The following is an 18692-nucleotide window of genomic DNA, read 5'->3' on the forward strand; positions in this document are numbered from 1 at the left end:
TCTCAAACTTCAATCTGCTCCATTCAGTAAAAAATGACAGGAAAAAAAACTCTTTAATAAATCTGTTCATACTCAGCTGATCGCATGGACCACATATGCTTTGGTTAGATTTCTGTTTGTGCCTACTCAGAGGTTTTCTCCTTCACTCTGCTCTGTGTGTTTACCTGATGACACCTGAATACTGTCTCTCATTTTGAAATGTCAGTGTGATAAAGTACAGTAAAAGATTTCTCTCTGAGTCACTGCAGAAACTTTTACCTTCAGCTGGTCTGTGCACTCCTCATCCTCATCCTCATCCTCATCCAGGTTACCACATAAACAAACTGGAACATCAACATTGTTTTTGTGTTATTTCTTGTGATCTGTGACACTCTGTTACCCTCTAAACAGCCTTCTCTCTCACACACACACTCACTCACACACACAGAGTGAGAGCAGCATCTCCGTCTTCTCGTCTCCCTGGTGACAAACCCTCCTCTTCTTGAGCCTTTTCTGCTGAACTAATCTGCTCTGCTTTCCTCTGACCTTTATGTCTGCCAAACGCTCTGTGTACTCACACTGCCTCTGCTCCTTGACAATGTGACACTTTACTTCTCTTTTAGCCGGGCACGTAATGTCTCTGCGCCGCTTATCGCGCGGCGAGCGCTGGCTGACAGATCTGTTTCTATGTAAGTCTGTGAACTTTGCAGAAGGAGAGATGGAGAGCTATTTCAAGCAGGTGAGAAAGGGATGATGTTGTCGTCTCGTTGGTAAGGTGACCCGAGGGACGGCATGGACTTTATTTCTTATACCTGCGTGCGTAATACCGGGGCTGTGACCTGGAGCTGAGCAGAACACATACAGTACATACAGCTAACTATAGAGAGCTGACATACCTGACCTGATGAACACATAGAGAGCATACCTCACAGCGGTAACACTGCACATGGAAGTCACGGTCCAGGGCCACGATGCGGACGGTCTCCTCCTGGCCAGGCGCTGGCATTATTGGCTCAGAGCACACACAGCAGCGTGGAGCAAACTTCCTGTGACAGAAACGGAAATAAGAGGAATGAGCTCAGTGTGACAGAAAAACTTCATTACTGAGACATTTACAGATCTATCCTCATCCATTATGTGCCATCATTGTGCTTTTTGACTAAAGAGAAAAAATTACAGCTCCTGTGAGGAATTTTAGCCAGTTATGCTGCTTCTTTGTGACCCCCCAAAAAAACATTGTTTCTATTTTCAAAACAAGAAAACTTGTCCCCCCTCTGAACTTTTATCCAGAGGGGGCGCCAAATTAAAACAAACATACAGGAGCTTTAAAATGTCTCTTGGCAGATCCTATTCTGTTCATGTACATGTAGCGTTTAATAATGACACTGACTGGGATTTTAACCCACAACCATCTTGAAAAGAGATATTTTCTCAAAAATAGAAAACATCCAGTGAGCAGCAGTTCTGTGGGCCAGAATGCCTTGTTGATGCCAGAGGTCAGGGGAGAATGGACAGACTGGTTGGAGCTGATAGAAAGACAACAGTAACTTAAATAACCACTGGTTACAACCCAGGTCTGCAGAAGAGCATCTCTGAACACACAACACGTCCAACCTTGAGGCAGATGGGCTACAGAAGCAGAAGACCACACCGGGTGACCCTCCTGTCAGCTAAGAACAGGAAACTGAGGCTACAATTCACACAGCAACACAAAACTGGAGAATAGAAGATTGGAAAAACGTTGTCTGGTCTGATGAGTCTGGATTTCTGCTCCACATTCAGATGGTAGGGTCAGAATTTGGCGTCATCAACATGAAAGCATGGATCCATCCTGCCTTGTATCAACGGTTCAGGCTGCTGCTGCTGGTGTAATGGTGTGGGGGATATTTTCTTGGCTCACTTTGGGCCCCTTAGTACCAACTGAGCATGGTTTAAAGTCCACAGCCTACCTGAGTATTGTTGCTGACCATGTTCATCCCTTTATGAGCACAGTGTACCCATCTTCTGATGGCTACTTCCAGCAGGATAACGCTCCATGTCATAAAGCTGGAATCATCTCAGACTGGTTTCTTCAACATGAAAATGAGTTATCTGTACTCAAATGTTCTCCACAGTCCCAGATCTCAATCCAATAGAGCACCTTTGGGATGTGGTGGAACGGGAGATTCTCATCATGGATGTTCAGCCAACAAATCTGCAGCAACTGTGTGATGCTATCATGTCAATATGGACCAAACTCTCTGAGGAATGTTTCCAGTACCTTGTTGAATCTATGCCACCAAGGATTAAGACAGTTCTGAAGACAAAAGGGGGTCCAACCTGGTACAAGCAAGGTGTACCTAATAAAGTGGCCGGTGAGTGTAAATAAAGTGTGTACCAGCAGTGTTGCCATTTGGTGTGACACCTATCACCACAGGTGGTTTCAGATGCTTTAAATAATCAAAAGAACAAAAAAAAAAAAAAAAGAATCACCATTTTTTTCTTGTTGATGGTCTTCTTTTCTTGTTGGCTAATAAACAAGCACCAGAGTTATTCTTTGCCTGATTCATGACCAGCCAACACACCTCACAGGAGTTTTAAATCTCTTTTCCATCATCTTATTTATCAATTTTTTGCCCCAAAATAAACCAGAAAAAAGGGTTCAACAACTGAAACCTTAAAAAGCATCCACAGGAATGTCCACAGGTTTGTTTTTTTTTGTCTTCTTTTGGCTTTGTTCAAACATTACTTCAACATCTTTTAAGTGCAATAAAAAAAAACAAATTTTAATCACATAGATGATCAGGTTTTCCCTGATTATGGGAGCCTGATGAATAATATAAACTTTGTGTTTCCAAAATGTTTGACCTTTAAAAAATCAGAGATACTGAGATGCAGGTTTGGTGTCACAAGTACAGAAGCTACAGACAGAGGCGTTTGATCCCTTTGACACACGTTCATCCCCTGTTTTCTTTCTTTATAACTTCAAAGCTATCCACTATCAGTGAAAACACACACACACACACACAAAGACAAAATATCACAAGGACTTCCTTCAAGTTCAGCTGTAAAAATAAAAAATACATCAAATTCTATCTTATCAATTTACCTAAAAGTGAGAATTGATGATTCATTAGGCCTTTTTTTACAGTGCAGATCTGGATTTCTCTCATTATTTAAAGTCGTGTCTTTCTTAAGATCTAACTTGTTGTCAGAGATCTAAGAAGGTGAAATAACTAAAAACAAAGCCTGAAATAAAGATCATTTTTCCACTCTCCTCTTCCGGTAATCTCCTTGAGAGCACGCAGTCTGTGTTTATTTCTCCACGAAAGAGTAAAAATAGGAAACATTACCAGAACAATGGTGGTTTAACATTATGAAACCTTTATTTGCAGAGAGGAAGAGGCTTGTGAATTTTCCTGGTTCCCGTTAAATTATTTATCTGCTCAGCCACCGAGGCTAAATCTGCCCTTCTCTGAAATATTTCACATAAATAGAACATTTGAGGAAAGACTAAGCATAGACAAGGCTTACAAATATCATAACTCCATCGTTTCTGAAGCCGGTAAATCAGTAACTCTGGAAATGCCTTGAGCCGGAAACTGTCTGTCTAACAATAGGATCAATGAGGATCTGAAAAGGGGGCTGAGATTTCAGGTCGTGTCAGGTGACGGAGGGCCGGCCTGGGAATGAAGAAGTGAAGTGTTTGTGGCTTTTCAGTTAGAAGCAGAGAAACAGCTCAGACTCAGGCGTGACTATTCCTCGACACAAAAGGCTGCGCTGCTGAGGTCACACTTGTCATGTGGAATTAAACTTGGGCCCAGCGCTGCTCCTCCACGAAGCGAAAGCCGAGCGCTCGCACAAAGAGAGCCAGCTGTTTACTTCTGTTCCTCTTCTGGTCACTGAGCAGAGGAACATTTCTGGTAAGGTGGCGGTTATGCAATCAGTGGATTGTAACACAGTGACAGGAATTCACCATTTAATTCACCTCTCGTCTCATAAGGTCATCGGGGCTTGTGGCACCGACCCACAGTTTTTTACCGACAGGGAATGACCAAAATACTCTTTGATAAACGCTGCGGAGTCTCTGAGGTCAGTTAAGGATCCCTAAGATGTGATTTATGCCCCTGGGCGCAGCAGAACAAGCACTAAATGCAACACTTACATTAAAACAGCCCTCGACACTCATAATGACTGAAGTGCCAAGAAAAAATATTCATACCTCAAGTCGGCATGGAGCAACAATAGCACTGATTTAGTTTAATGTTTGTTACCTCCTGTTGAATATTTCACTTTTTAAAAAACTGCTTGAACAACTTCATGAAAAGAGCCGATTAACAGGAAGAGATGTAACGATACACTCAACTCACGATTCAATACGATTTCCACTACTGGGTTACTGATATTGTAATTTAATTGGACGCAATTTTTTTAACAGAATGAGCTTGCAGGCAAAATTTACTAAAAAAAAGGTTCTTTTAATTATTTCTGCAACTGCAGAACACAAACAATGCAGTGGATGCAAAATTTACACAGCTGTCTCAAAACACACATAAACACACACATAAACACACACATACACACACACACACACACACACACACACACACACACACACATTCATCACCTAGACTATGCCTGAAATTACACAAAATGTGTCAAAAAATGTGAAAATGTGATGTTGCAAGTAGCATACGGTGGCCCTGAATAGTCAAAATTCCCTGGAAATAAGCTGGGCGGAGCCATAAAATGCAAAAATCGAAACCTGTTCTGAAAAAAAAAAAAAAATGGATGAAAGTTTCAGCGTGAGTGAGTAAACATGATTAACATGACGTGGGAACAAATTTCTTTTTTAACATTGGTCAATTTCAGACAAAAAAAAAAAAACTTTAACAAGGCGTGTGTTTGTTTTGGAAATGACAGGAGATGGGATCTTCTTTTTATCACTACTTTTATCAAACTTTTTATTAGACACAACAACGTGACAAGGTAAGATATTTATCAGCAGTTAGTCAGCACTGTTATGTTTGACATGTGACAACCAGAAAAATTTGTGAGTTTGTAAAGCGGTTTAGTAACCACCTACACACAGCGCCACTCACAGGACGGTGCTCTGAGACATGTCTGTGATGTGTAATCTTAAGCGATGTTTCCACCAAGCAGTCCAGTTTAGATCAGTACAGTTTGGTACGGGTTGGCTCAGTCAAGCCTGGTCCTGTTTGTGTTTCCACAGCCAACTGTGCCCCCTCATGGTAGGCAGCGTGTATGCTGGATGCTGATAGCTGTGTCAGTTATTTTGTCAGTCATAATAGCGTGACCCCATAGCAGCGCGACACAATGTACCACGCTAATAAATCCAACAAAGAAGAAAAACGCGACACAGTTAACTCAGTAAATAGATGGAAGACGTGCAGCATTTCGTTCTCTTTGTGATTTCTATGTGACGGTAGGTGACAATTCATTTGACCAATCAACAGTCTGCAGAGTTGTAGCTCCACCTTTTGGGTCGAATCTGTTCAGTATGGCACCCATACGGAAGGGTCCCAAAAAGTGGGACGGCTCGTCTCGGTAATTTGGGGGTCTGTCTCGGTATTAGTCTGTGGAAGCGCCGTAAAATACATGCTGTGCTGAGACCGGACTGAACCGCTTAGTGGCTTTATGTCATATCACTGCTCATCTACCAATCAGAGCTAACATAACCTCACTCTTCATTTTATTGATAGACTCTCAAGTTTGAACAGACCACTGCAGAATAACTGCTGACTGTGGGTTGGAATGAACGTTATCACAAACAGATTAGCCTGTGTTAGCCTTTAGCTCGTGCTCTATCACCCTGCTGTTTATCTCTCTTCTACTATTCTGTCCTTTTTCTATCACACACTTCAGCACCAGTGTCCAAAAATACTACAAAATAAATCACAGAAATCGTTTTCAGGAGAGAAAATGACCTTGAACCTTGATCTCTCTCTTCACTTTTAAACTTTGTCAGCTGGCGTGGTGTTGTCATGGACACTTCGACATAACGTAAATCAGTCCAGTTCTGCTTGGCATGATCGGGAAGCTAAAGAAAAACAGCTGAGCTCCATCAAAAACGTTAAATGAACACCAAAAAGCTGATAAGAGAGCACAGGGCATGACGTAAGATCATCCTTCTGCTCATAGCAGTGTAAACAGACTTTTACAAATGCCCGTGGTCCAGAAACAATAAAACTAGCATTGAATCTGCAGCAGTGCCTAATGAGAGCCTTTCAAACAATGAACTGAGATGAGCTCGAAAGCTCCTTTCACTTATAGTTAAACCCTTTACAGTCCGTCAAGGTGAGACTGTTTTAACTTTACACTCTACATCAACGCTGGGTTGAACCAGGGTGATATATTTGAAGATGGTGACTGGTTATGAAACATTCAAGGAAAATCTGAAATTTACAACAATCACTTCTTGCTGGTAGTTTGGAGCAGAATTGTTGGTTTTAAAAAATAAAGATGAGGCAGAACTGAGACCTCTTTCAAAAAAGCTGTATTTTAATATTAACTTGGTCCCTGACTGAATTCAACGTGTGGATGTGACTTTGGATGTGGGTGAGGGACATTTAGAGTTGGTGTTGGAGCTGTTCTCTGTCCTTGTGTTCACTGTGGGTATGTGTGCTTTGCAGAATTTATAACTTTAAAGAGTGAAGTTCACTTTGTGATCTGATGAAGCTATGAATAGTTGCAGATTTGTTTGTTGTAATACGTGAATACTAAGTCAGATCCTCTGAAATTATTGGTCGTGAGGTTTAGCTGAAAAGCAAAAGATGAGAATGGATGACAGTGAAGTCTTACGTCGTAAAACCAAAACAACGAGCTGAAAGAAGCTAAAATGCTACAAGTTATGGAGTGGTACCAGAAGTTTTGACCCGTATCGTGAAGAAAGAGGAGTGTGACGTACTTGTGGAAGTCCTCGATGCAGTGGATGTGGTTGGACGCATCCACGGTGAACGGGATGCCGTCCAGGCTGCGATGGCACACCACGCAGGTGAAGCAGTGAGGGTGGTAGGCTTTCCCCGTGGCCCGCAGGATGCGCTCCATGATGGGCTTACTGCAGATGGTGCAGGTCTCCAGGGTGTTCTGCAGACACAAACACACAAACACAGACACCCACATGATTACACAACAGACCTGATGATGAATGAAGGGATTCTGATGATTCACTCCCAGAGGCCCTTTCAGCACTTGTTTACAATTAGCACTTGTGTGCTGACAAATTCTAATCAGAGTGACATATTTAGAGAAGTTTTTCTGCAGTTTGTGATTCTTAACATCCTGTTGCCAGTGTTACACTTCCCATCTGTGCCCGTGCGGCAGATAAATCCACGCTGAGGACCTTTAGCTCGGCTGTCCTCGAATGCCTGTGAAGCTGAAGGAATCTGATTAGCGCTCCTCTCCAAACACAAACACAGTCATTTTTCAGCTGCCCTCTCTGGCTCTCCATCCTCCCGTATGCACGAGTGTGAGCAGTAAATATTTCCACTTTGTGATGACTGCAGGTTTTCTGCAGCCAGGCGACTGGGCAGGCGGCCCACAGGGGGACGTGGCGGCTGAATGCCCTGACTGATCTGTGGCATCTCTCTTCTTAATATCTGCCCGGAGATGCCATTTGTTATTTCAATATTTCATAAATAACGACCGCCTCTCTAAACAGCGATGCAATTACAGGGGGTGGATATATCATGCGAGGGTGATCAATGTGCGGCCTGATGTGGGCCCTCGCTGTAGCTGCCTGGCGCTCAGGCATTTCCTGGATCTCTGTGTGTCTCTGTTCACCCCCCCCTCCTCTTCTTTCTGCGCTTGGCTGGGCTAAAGAGTGCACGGTTCAGCTGCTCCCATTGGCTCCCACAGTAGTAGCAAGCTGCCTCAGTGTTTCCAAACACAGCTCGGGGTGTGTAGCAACACTGCGCTGCGTCATCGGCTGCCTCCCAGACGCACCGCCGGGCCCTGCTGTTTAAAATGACACTTCTGTGACCACTCAGCTGAGGTTAACTCCCAAACATCTCCTGTCCGGTCCTGAAACACGTACACTGACATTTACAGACTGCACGCTGAGGAGGGAAGCAGATTATTGGGATGAAAATCAGAGAAACTTTATGCTGAATCTGATTCTGTGAGCTGACTTTTGCTCCTCACAAACCGACCGTGTGTTACCGGAGGGTCAGAGAGGAGGGCTGCACGACTCAAGGCGGTGAAGAGGTGGCCGTTTCTTCAAAGCACTCCTGGAGAGGCATTATTTCATGAAAAGCAATGTGTGTAGACAAGCTTTGCGTTCTTATTTGTCTTCTTCTTTTTTTCCTTCCCCCTTCTCCAAGACGGTAATAGAAATAAACATAATTCCCACGGCAACATTTGTGTATAAACAATGTCCATATTGCAATCCTGCTCCATCCTGGAAGTGGAATGAAGCCTTTAATGAGCTCGCTGCTCTGAGCCCTTGAGGTTTGCCTCACGCACGCACACAGAGACACAGAGACAGAGAGGTAGAAAGAGCCGGAGAGGAGGAGGGGGAGAATATATTTGCAACCTGAGAATGAGAGTGAGATACGACGGCCAAACAGCACCAAACCATCCTCAACTCTTACTCATCTGTCTGCCTTTCTACTCACTTATTCTCATCTGCCCTTCATGTGGGAATACCTTGCCCTTGTTTAGCTTAACTAGAGCATATGATTTCACAGCACACACTTCCTCGGGGCCATTGTAATGAGTACAGTACTCAAAAGACAAAATTTCTCTCTGATGGTGAGATTCTCTGACCTCGATTCATTCATCCTGCTCAGCCTCCATGTTTTTTACTCACTCGTGACTCCTTTTTTTTATTTGGGATTGGGTAACATGTTTCAGACACAAATGTGGTGTCAAAACAGAGGATGTGGATGACTTTTGCTCTGCTTTTTTGCGGGTGCAACCTCCACAGATGGTTTCAGGAAAGTCTGCTTCGATCACTTCATGCCCTCTCTGTCAGACATCCAGGTCCGTCGCACTTTGCCACTAGAGGGCTGTATACGTCTGCAGATGTCCGGGTTTTCTGCTTTTCCCCTGACTAAATGTGATGTATTCAAGCATATGTATTCTTTTTCCCCTCCTCTCCCTCATACATTTCTCTAAGTGTTTGCCCAGAAGGCTAAACAAATGTCTAGGCAGATGAGGTAAAGTGAATTTAGGTCAGACAGCCTCTTGCTGAACTGAAGGGTGAGTGGAGTACGTTTAAGTCAATTGCGGCCTTCTTTTATTTCCTCTCATTGTGAGACGATTCTTCCTCTTCTTTTCGGCCCCCTCACGCCAAACACACCGATGCCCTCACAGTTCAGCATGGTGGTTTTTAGCAACACTCTCAGAGAGCGTTGGACACAGCTGACTGTGGGAACGAGGAGTTTGATGGCAAACAAAGCATGTGACTGCAAGTTACGAGGTCCCATGTGCTCTGCAGCGAGCAGGAGGCCGACACAGAGAGGCACAGGCGACGACAACGACAAAAAATATGCACAAATATTCTAATGTTGTGTAACTTTGTAAAAATGTGTGGGAACATTTTTGTAGTTTTCTGCTGTAGATCGGTGAGTGATTTGAAACGAAGCTGCTCTCTGACTCCAGGACGACTAAACCACAAACTAGTAAACCACATGAAAAACCCAGCACACTCTGTCTGTGAAGCCTCATCGTATCAACTCCTAATCCACAGGTCAAGAATTTTATATCCGTCACTCAACACAGGAGTTTTTTTGTCAGAGTGTTTCATCTGGACTGGATTGATCCAACACACCACTCTGTCTCACATTTTCCTCAAACTAATCAAAATTTTTAATTTCTCAAATTCACATTTGAGGTGAGTCAGAATGATTCAAAAAGAGCCATAGCTATGACCGGAGAGTTTTGGTGATTTATACGTCAGACAGCTGTGGGCTCTAATCTGTGCTCTCTGTGTGCGTGTCCCATATGTTTGCAGGATGAGGGTTGAAAACCGAGCACATACTGGACCCAATGACCTGACGGGAATCACAGCTTCATCTTTAAATCGTTTGCAGACAGATATCTCCGCTAACTGATTTGTCTGTTTAATCATGTGGGATCAGAAGTTTCTTCTATTTCCTCACAACTTCCTGTAAAAACATGAAAAGCGGCGATTCTACTCAGTATAGCAACCAGAACGAAGACGTTTGAGATGTTTTTGCTTGATAATGGATGATTCGTGGACTGACGGAGTAACTGCACGCTCTGTTGTTCCTGAATTTGCTCTCTGTTTTTCTATTCAAGTCACCAAAGTACAAACAAAGTAAAAGAATTAAAGTCTTTATATTTTAGGAGCCATAGGACGTGTGGAGCAAAGTTAATGCAAAACTGTAGATGTTAAGTTTTTGTTTACACATCTGAAACTCAAGATTTGTTTTTGGTTGATTTTTTTAAATAATTGCACACAGATGTAAACCCCAGATGACACAAAAAGGACATCTCCGCTCCTGCACCTCTGAACAAAGCTACAGCAGAAGGAGAGCAGAAACAAAGAGGTGTTTTCCCTGTTTGCAGATGAAACCGTCAGAGCTGTGCTGGGGCATGGCGCTGACTTTAAGCTGTTTACCATCTCCTCAGACCGTATCAACACAGATTTTACACCTATCACTTCTTTTTCTCACATGACCACGTCAGGCTGTCAGGAGGCAGGCTGGAGTTCACTGAGACTGCACGCGATTTATGACCTGGCACGCTGAACTCAGAGTGGGCCAAATTCACAGATGATCTGATTCTGTGTGTGTGTCGGTGTATGTGTGTGTGTGTGTCCACAGCGGCTCAGAATGTGCTGGTCGGTGCCAGGCCACGCTGTGTGAATTAACTACACCCTGCTGGAGGTGGCTGAGACGAGAACTTGTTGGAAAGAAAAGGTCCGAGCCGTGTCTTTGTGTTTGGTTTCCTCCGCGGAGAAGAAGAGACGCTGACTCGTCCTGAACTATGAGTCAAATCTCCGACCCTCCTCCGTCCTCGGGGAAGGTGTCGGCTGACTTAATGAACCTCGACATGCAGCCTGTCTCCTTTTTGTTGCCTAATGTGGCTCAATCAAGCAGGACAAAGTCAAATCATGTATCGTGCATCATGATGTGTTGTCTTTGTTTTACAATAGGAGGTGTTATGAAATGAAGGAGAAGAGAATTAAGAAACAGAGACAGAGAGAAAGAAACTATGACTCACAGTGAGGGGATACCAAATAGAAAGTGAGAAAGTTACAAGCTGTGTGGGTCAAACAGAAACATCAAAAACAAGTCGAGCTTTACAGAAAAATTTCACTTCTCTCCCTCAAAACACAGAGACGACCGCTGCCACGATCACATCTGCTCCTTCGACGCTTAGAGGAAGAGGGACAGGCTCAGAAAGAAGATTATGTCATGCACGGTGAGAATAAAAACGACTGATTGTTTTCAGCTCCAGCTTTACAAAACAAATAAAAAATCTCTTTTCTTTCGTCTCATTGCTGGGTGAAACACTCCTTCATGTATCTATACCTTAATTCCTGTTCACACAGTCTGTAACCCTGCACAGCTCGGCCGGCTGACAGAACAGAAGAAGAGGACAGAGACTCTTTGAAGTCTCTCATTGGTCGGAGGAACCACTGTGACAAACTTTCGTAACTTTGGCGCCTCTTTTTTTTTTAGAGCCTGAAGAGACAATAGTTGCAGAAGAAAGAGCCCGGTGTTAAAAATGTCTTTGGAAACAGTCAAACAAAATAAAAAATAAAAAGATGAAAACGTCTTCAAAGTGAAACACATTTTTTCCACTTTCAGTCTGTGTGGCGACAAGTTTAAACAAGAAAATCTACTTCCTCCAGAGAACTGAGACTTTCAATTCACTTTTATACATCAATTCTGAGAAGTGTCCATTAAAGGCTCGTGATGACTGACCTTATGGACGTTGAATGCAACAACACTTTTAGCCAGGATCTGTAGTGATAAAGACTCCAATTCCCATGAGCACCATCACCCACTTTCATAAAGTCGTGACTCTTGCCAAGCTGTGTTTGTTTTGAAGCAAATAACTGGAGATCAGATCTTTTCAACTTTACTTCTCTTTGTTCAAGACAACTTTTCCCAGGATGCAAAGCGATGAGGTAATGTATTTATTTGTAGATACGTAGAGCTTTTGTTTAAAACATGACAACAATAAAACTTTGTGAACTCAGTTTGTGGTTTAGTGTCCAGGGCCTCTATGCATGACCAGCCATTAGCGGGTAAAACAGACTGTTTGTACTAACGGTAAAAGAAAAGTTGATTAGTGGGATGCATGAGCTAGGTTAACGGGCCAAAAGAGTGTTAGGCCATGTCCACATGTAGCCGGGTAATTGTGAAACCGCATACATTTTTATGCGTTTTTTTTTTCACCTGTCAACCACATGAAACCACAGCTTTATGTCACTAAAAACGATGTTTTCTGAAAACTCCAGCCTAAGTGAAGATCTTGGAAAACTCTGGTTTCATGGTTTTGTGAGTTTTCGGTTCTCAAACATCACAGCTGAATGACGAGGGCTCATTTTGATTGGCTGGCACAGGTTTTACGTCAGGAAAACACTGCCCATTCTGGGTTTTGCATGCTCGGAGCCGCACTCGCCGGCGGATTTGCCCGCTGCGTGTGGAGGAAATTTTGTTCTAAAACAAACAAGGGGGGGTGGGGGGATGGTACTCGTTTTTGAAAATACCCGGCTATGTGTGGACATGGCCTCAGGTTAAATGGAGGTAGACCCCACCATTATGGGCGCTAACGGCAGGATTACAGCGCCTGTTCAGCTCTTAAAGGAAAAGACAGTGGACAGTCCTCTGGAAATGTGGGGATGTGTAGCTACACAGCAAATTTAGATTGAGGAGACACATTTTTTCAGTGAACAGATGAGATAAGGTAGGCAAACTGGCAAGGCTCACTGCCGTCAGTTTTACAAGTTTGATTCACTTTTTGGATTTAAAGCGTCTGGTTCCTTCCAAGATGTGTGTGGTGGAATGTTGGAGTTCATGAACTGCTTTAAAAGTTATTTATTGAGGTACTGGGGCATTGCTGCAGCGCTTGTTTTGCAAAGCAGCTTTCATATTACTGATTTTATTATTGAGGTTTTTTACTGTGAGATCAGAAACACCACACACATTTACTCTGTTCAAGATCGCCAAACTTTCTCTTTCTCTTTGTTTACCTGATTAACTCACAGATAACAGCTGTTTGTGTATTCTTGTGATAAAATCATCAATTTCTCCGGCTAAAAAAACTTTTTCTTGATCTTCTCTCAGTCACACCATTACTGCTCGCCAGGTTTATTGCTGTTTATGAAAGGTAGACATGCACAGATTGAGTTTGTTTGATGAGGTTTTCCAGGAGGTTCCCCTTAATTATGACCTAATCTGCACCTGCGTCTCTTTCATGGTGTAATTAGTTAACTGGACGATTATTTGCAGTGGTGCATGCGGCTAATGCTGCAGCAAAACGGGCCGTTCCATAACAGAACGTTAGGACTAATGGTCCCTTTTGTTTGATGTCAGAACGTGCATACGTGCCCAGAAGGTGAGCAGACTCTCTGTTTAGTGTTCCTCACAGCCCGGTGCTCTGAGACGTGTCTGTAACGTGTAACATTAGTGAATCCTGGTTCTGTCCTACCAGAGCTCATCTACCAGCTCCAACCTCACCAAGCAGAGCTAACGTAACCTCACTCTTCATTTTATTGATAGACTCTCAAGTTTGAACAGACCACTGCAGAATAACTGCTGACTGTGGGTTGGAATCGACATTATCACTAACAACTTAACGCGTGTTTTAGCCCGTGCTCTATCACTCTCCTGTTTAGCTTTCCTCTGCTCAAATCAAAGAAATATTTTTTTCCTCTTACGGCTTAACTTTGCTGCCCAGCGTTGTCATCAAAGGGACTTTTGGTCTATGTGCTGTAAATGGATTTGTGTTTTCCTGCCCACTGATGCTGAGAAAAATCATTTAGAAACAACCTGTTTTAGTGCTGATAGTCTCATTTTAAATTCTGGTTATCAAAATAAAAATATACAAAAGTGAAACAATTTTGAGATAACTTGAAAAGTCCTAACAGAGACTTGTTAAAGGATGATCTTAGGCTTTCAATACATTCTACATGACTGTAAAATGAATCTTCTTAGAGTCTCATTTAGTAAAAAGGACATTTTTTTGACTAACTTATCAACCACATGGTTATCTCCTCTTAATGCATTGCCTGTTATCTCTCATCTCTGTCTAAATAAGACCCTCATTTAAACACCTCCAGCACAAGTATGAAGCTTAGCAGCCTCCATGTTGGCTGCACAGACTTTATAAGTCATGGACAGCACAAGAGCCACAGTGAGGCTAAAACAATCAGAGCCCCGCCTGGTGGCTGTCTGCAGTAACAGGCTAAACACTGTTTTCCCTCTTTGCAGTTTTGATGCTCAGCTAATCAAACCAGCTGTTAAATGTAAATGTTTGACACATTAAAGAGGTGTCAATCATCTCATCTTATTCTTGGCAAGACGGTGAAAAACACATTTTCCAAAATGTCAAACCCTCCCTCACACACACAGTGACAGGGTAAACACAGCTCTGAAAAACTCAACCCCTCTCAGAGACAACAAAAGCTCCTGGATTTTAAAGAAGACTGTTTATATTAGTGCTGTTTTATTTACTGATGTTTTATTTTAAGATATCCTCTGAGTTATTTGTGAGTGAAACTCTTGTGACATCTGCTGCTCACTGACAATCAGGAGGAGTATTTAAGATCGTCTCAGCTCCTCTTAACCTCCATTAAGATACCTGAGTTACATAAGAGGCGTTTGACTCATTTCCAGAGTCGCTCTGTTTATTTACCAGCTCTTGTTTCATGTTGCACTCTCTTTGAATTCAGCGTGTGGGGGTTGAGTTACTCCACAGCAGACTATAAATGTGAAGGTCATGACTAAAAAGCTCTTAACGGTCCTGGGCTTGTTTGTGCGAGTCTTCTATTAACTGAATGACTTTCTCCAGGAAGCAGCAGAGTTACCTCAGTCACACCTGACTAGCTGGCACCGGGCTCTGTTCATGCATATTTAAAGAGCAGATTTGGCAAAAGTGTCCCTGTGTCAGTGTACACAGACACTGAAGCTGTGGTTTGAATCTTAATTGTGGTGCCACACAGACAAGGAAAATTCAGCAAATGTTTTATATTTTATGTAGTTAACAGGTCACTGAGGGAACTTTTGGTCAAAGCTTAAGATCACTGAAGTGTAGTCAAAGTGTAAGTTTATTGAAACAGAGTTTTACAGACATTAAGGTAAAAAAAGATCCATCACTTTTAAAAACTGATTAAAAAACATCAAGATCATGAGAAAATGGCCTATTACACCTGCTTTTACCTGCACACAGCTACGGCTTTAGAGTCATGGTAGACCACCACATCCTTAATGGGCAACAGGTCCACCGACATGAGCTCTCATGGAAACCAGATCGATCGTGACTCTTCAAACTCAGCAGGCTAACAACATCCACACCTGACATCCAGGTGTGTTTTCTGTTATGCAACAACAAAAACAAGAAACGAATCAGAGTAAATGACACCACAAGCCTCGTTTGGCCCTGGGTACAGTTTAATTTATGTATTTTATCTCTTGCAATTAGTTCCAAATCAGGTCACAGAGGGTGAAAAATCGAACCCTACATCTACCTTAAAATTTTCTGGTATGTTCCTAGCCTCAAGTTGGTTTATATCCGTGTCAGATTTATGGCATCATCTTTGCTATAGGTCTGAGTAGCCTGTGCATCTATGCAGAGGCCTACACATATTGCCAACGTCATTACGCGTTGAAACAAAGCAGACAACAATTCCTACGCCCAGTCGTGTTTTCCAGAGTTACATCGTTTCTGGAATCTCCGAACAGTGGCCAAACATTTTTTTTTGTCCAGTGTCTCCACTCCATCCTTGCTTGCAATTGTTGCTGTATGATCAACCGCAACGTGCTTCAGCTTTGGTTTAAAATAAAATGCTTAGAATCGCTGTGTTAAGTCAAGCAGGACCAGAAACAGGCGGTCTAACAATCACACTAAGCTCATGTTTTTTTGCTGGACTAAGGCAGAGCCACACAGAAACCTCGATGAGCGTGTGTTTCCCATGATAATGCCAGTCTCTATGGTGCCAATTCCTCATTGAGGAAAGTCACTTTTGGGAGTACAAGAAGTCACTATATGATGTCATCTCCTAATTTGCATAATTGGTAATTTGCCTGTATTTGTCATGGACACCGTAGGAGAGAACAATAACATGAAGAGAGAGACAGAAAGTGAGAAAAAAAACAACAAACATGTTAAGAGCTAGGCATGTCCTGATCCCATACGCTGATCAGTATCGGCGCCTGATATTGCTATTTTTATTACTATTTTTAGAGGATCGGACAGCATTGGATTTCATTAAGTGATAGGGACTATATCCAGTTTTCATGTGTTTTCAGCACCATCACGCTTTATGGCTGCTGTAAATCAAACCATGTTGCAAACATGTCCGCTGTGTGGGACTACTTCTCTTTAAAAAGCGATGATAGTGAAACAGCGTCTTGTAACATTTGTAAAGTGAGTGTTCCTCTAGGAGGTACTTTAATACAACAAATATGATTCATCATTTACAAAAGAATCACCCAACGGAGTACAGGATTTATCAGAGAAAGGTATTGTATCGGCAAAACATATCAAAGAGTCGGATCTGATTGGAAGTCAAAAAATCTGTATCAGGGCATCTCTGTATAGAACCACAAATAAACTTTCTTTCGTCGATTCTTGTTTTTTTTGGGTTTTTTTTAAATCGCAAAACGTCAACCCTCCTCCTTTATCCGGACTTGGAACTGGCAAAAGTGACCCCAAAGAGACACGTACATGCTTGTTTGCCTGAATGGCCTGCTCTGGCTGCTGGACCACTGTGCAGATGAAGGGGACTTTGGGGGCCCACGGCAGCACCCTATGCTCATAGAGAAGAGTAACAAAGGTTCGTCCTTTTACATCAGAATCTCCAAACTCCAATTCTGATTGGTTGAAACAGAACCACATTTCACAGTAGCTGTTTATTTCTTTACAGCAGACCATCGCAAAGAAGAACAGACCCCTGAGAGCCAGCCTCTTATAACAAGTGTAGCACTCACTTCAAATTATATTATACCTTTACAATACGAGGTGAATTCAGTTGACCATGATCATAAAGGTTGCACCAGGACACAACAACAAATCAATGGGAAACACAATCAAATAACTATTCCCTCTCCAAAGTTCATAAAGTTAATAAAGTTGAAGTTAAGGTTCCTCCAAAAGAGGGGTGTAAGTGGATGTCAGTCTTTTTATTCTAAAGTCCATATGAGAGCTCGTCAGAGCGTAGGTGTAAAATGAGTGCAATGGGGCATGGGCACCAAACCTGATTGTTTTTCACAGTTCTGGTTCCAGGAAGCTAACAAGATTCAATGATTCAGTAATTCCCAGGGAAGGACAAAAAAAACCCCTGCTTGTATAACCAACAGGTGTAGAGTAAATTGTTTAAATCAGCAGTGTACATAAAAAAGTTCCTAAATACATTTCATTCATTCATTACAGTGCAATATGATATCACATTACACCAGGTGCTAATACTGGCACGGCATAACCTGCATAAAGACCATAGAGTGTATAAAACATGGATGTAGTCTCCCCGACATCACCCAACTGTTTCTGAAACAGAAAATGAAACTCATCGGCTATCAAGGCCATATTGGTAGTGGCAAGCGCTTCCCGTACAACTTTAGGGCGCCTGTCGGTCACGTGACCTGAGCTGTGCCTCCTATTGGGGGAGCTCATGATCTTAATATCCTCTGAACGGCCGAGTTAGAAAAAAGTTCACCCCGTACAGTGGCTGCTGATAGTAAAATTAGCAACTCAGACAGGAGACGTTTTTTGAACCAGGCTGTAAATATGTTAATTTCTGCTTCGAAAACAGCTTTTCTTGGCTTGGTGTGTATGTGACTTCCTGTACTTCTGGAGCCAGCCTCATGCAGACACTTGAGAAACAGTTGATTTTAGCACTTCCACATTGTCTCATATTCTTAGACCAGAGGCTGCCTCTTGATAAAGACACATGAGTAGCACTTCAAGATGCTAATGCTAAGTTATGTATTGAAATGACTGGGCTGCAGCCTGTCTCTTACAAACTGTGACTGCACCAACACAGACATTTGGAGGTGTTTTTCATTTTGAAACAGCTGAAAAGTTTGGGCCCCCTGGGCAACCTAAACTAGCTCAGTAAACATCATCCCCTCTTTAGCACCATTCTATGCATAGCATAGCTAGCAGTTAGCACATATATGTTTTAGCTGTTGGAAATGGTGTCGACTCTTTTCTGCTGTCATACAATAAACACAGCTGAAACTAAAGCCCACAGTGAACTTTTTGTGAGACAAAGTATCTTTCAGAAAGTGCACTGCTACTCAGAAATCAGCCTTGCACCTCTGGTATAATGCGTCTTTATATGTGATTATCTACTTTGTGAGTTTTCTTGTGATCCCTGAGTTTTAGCGACAGATTTCTTGGGCACTCAGTGAAAGCCGCGTCCCTGGAAAGTGAACAGAAGCTTAAATAATAGCTTGTTTGGAACGGGTTCTTGTTTGTAATACTCTTAGGATGCTTCATGTTGAGGATATTGAACCCTTAATTACATTTTTTGGACCGCTGTTGTGAGGATTGGATTTCTAGTAGCTTTGAAA

At 42.6% G+C, this 18692-nt stretch overlaps 1 protein-coding gene across 2 annotated transcripts in view; it reads right to left on the bottom strand.

Moving 5' to 3' along the window:
• Positions 1-18692, bottom strand: part of lpp (LIM domain containing preferred translocation partner in lipoma) — a 259259-nt gene that overhangs the window by 7817 nt on the left and 232750 nt on the right. For both annotated transcript variants that reach the window (XM_074668419.1, XM_074668420.1), the window contains 2 exons: positions 6887-7065; positions 905-1025 (listed from right to left, as the gene is read on the bottom strand). In XM_074668419.1, coding sequence (XP_074524520.1) covers positions 905-1025; positions 6887-7065 — 300 coding nt within the window. The remainder of the gene's footprint in view (positions 1-904; positions 1026-6886; positions 7066-18692) is intronic.

This window comes from Halichoeres trimaculatus, unplaced genomic scaffold (assembly GCF_033239565.1).
Source record: "Halichoeres trimaculatus isolate MK-OKI-2021-1 unplaced genomic scaffold, fHalTri1.1 fHalTri1_scaffold_4, whole genome shotgun sequence".
Taxonomy (NCBI): Eukaryota; Metazoa; Chordata; class Actinopteri; order Labriformes; family Labridae; genus Halichoeres; species Halichoeres trimaculatus.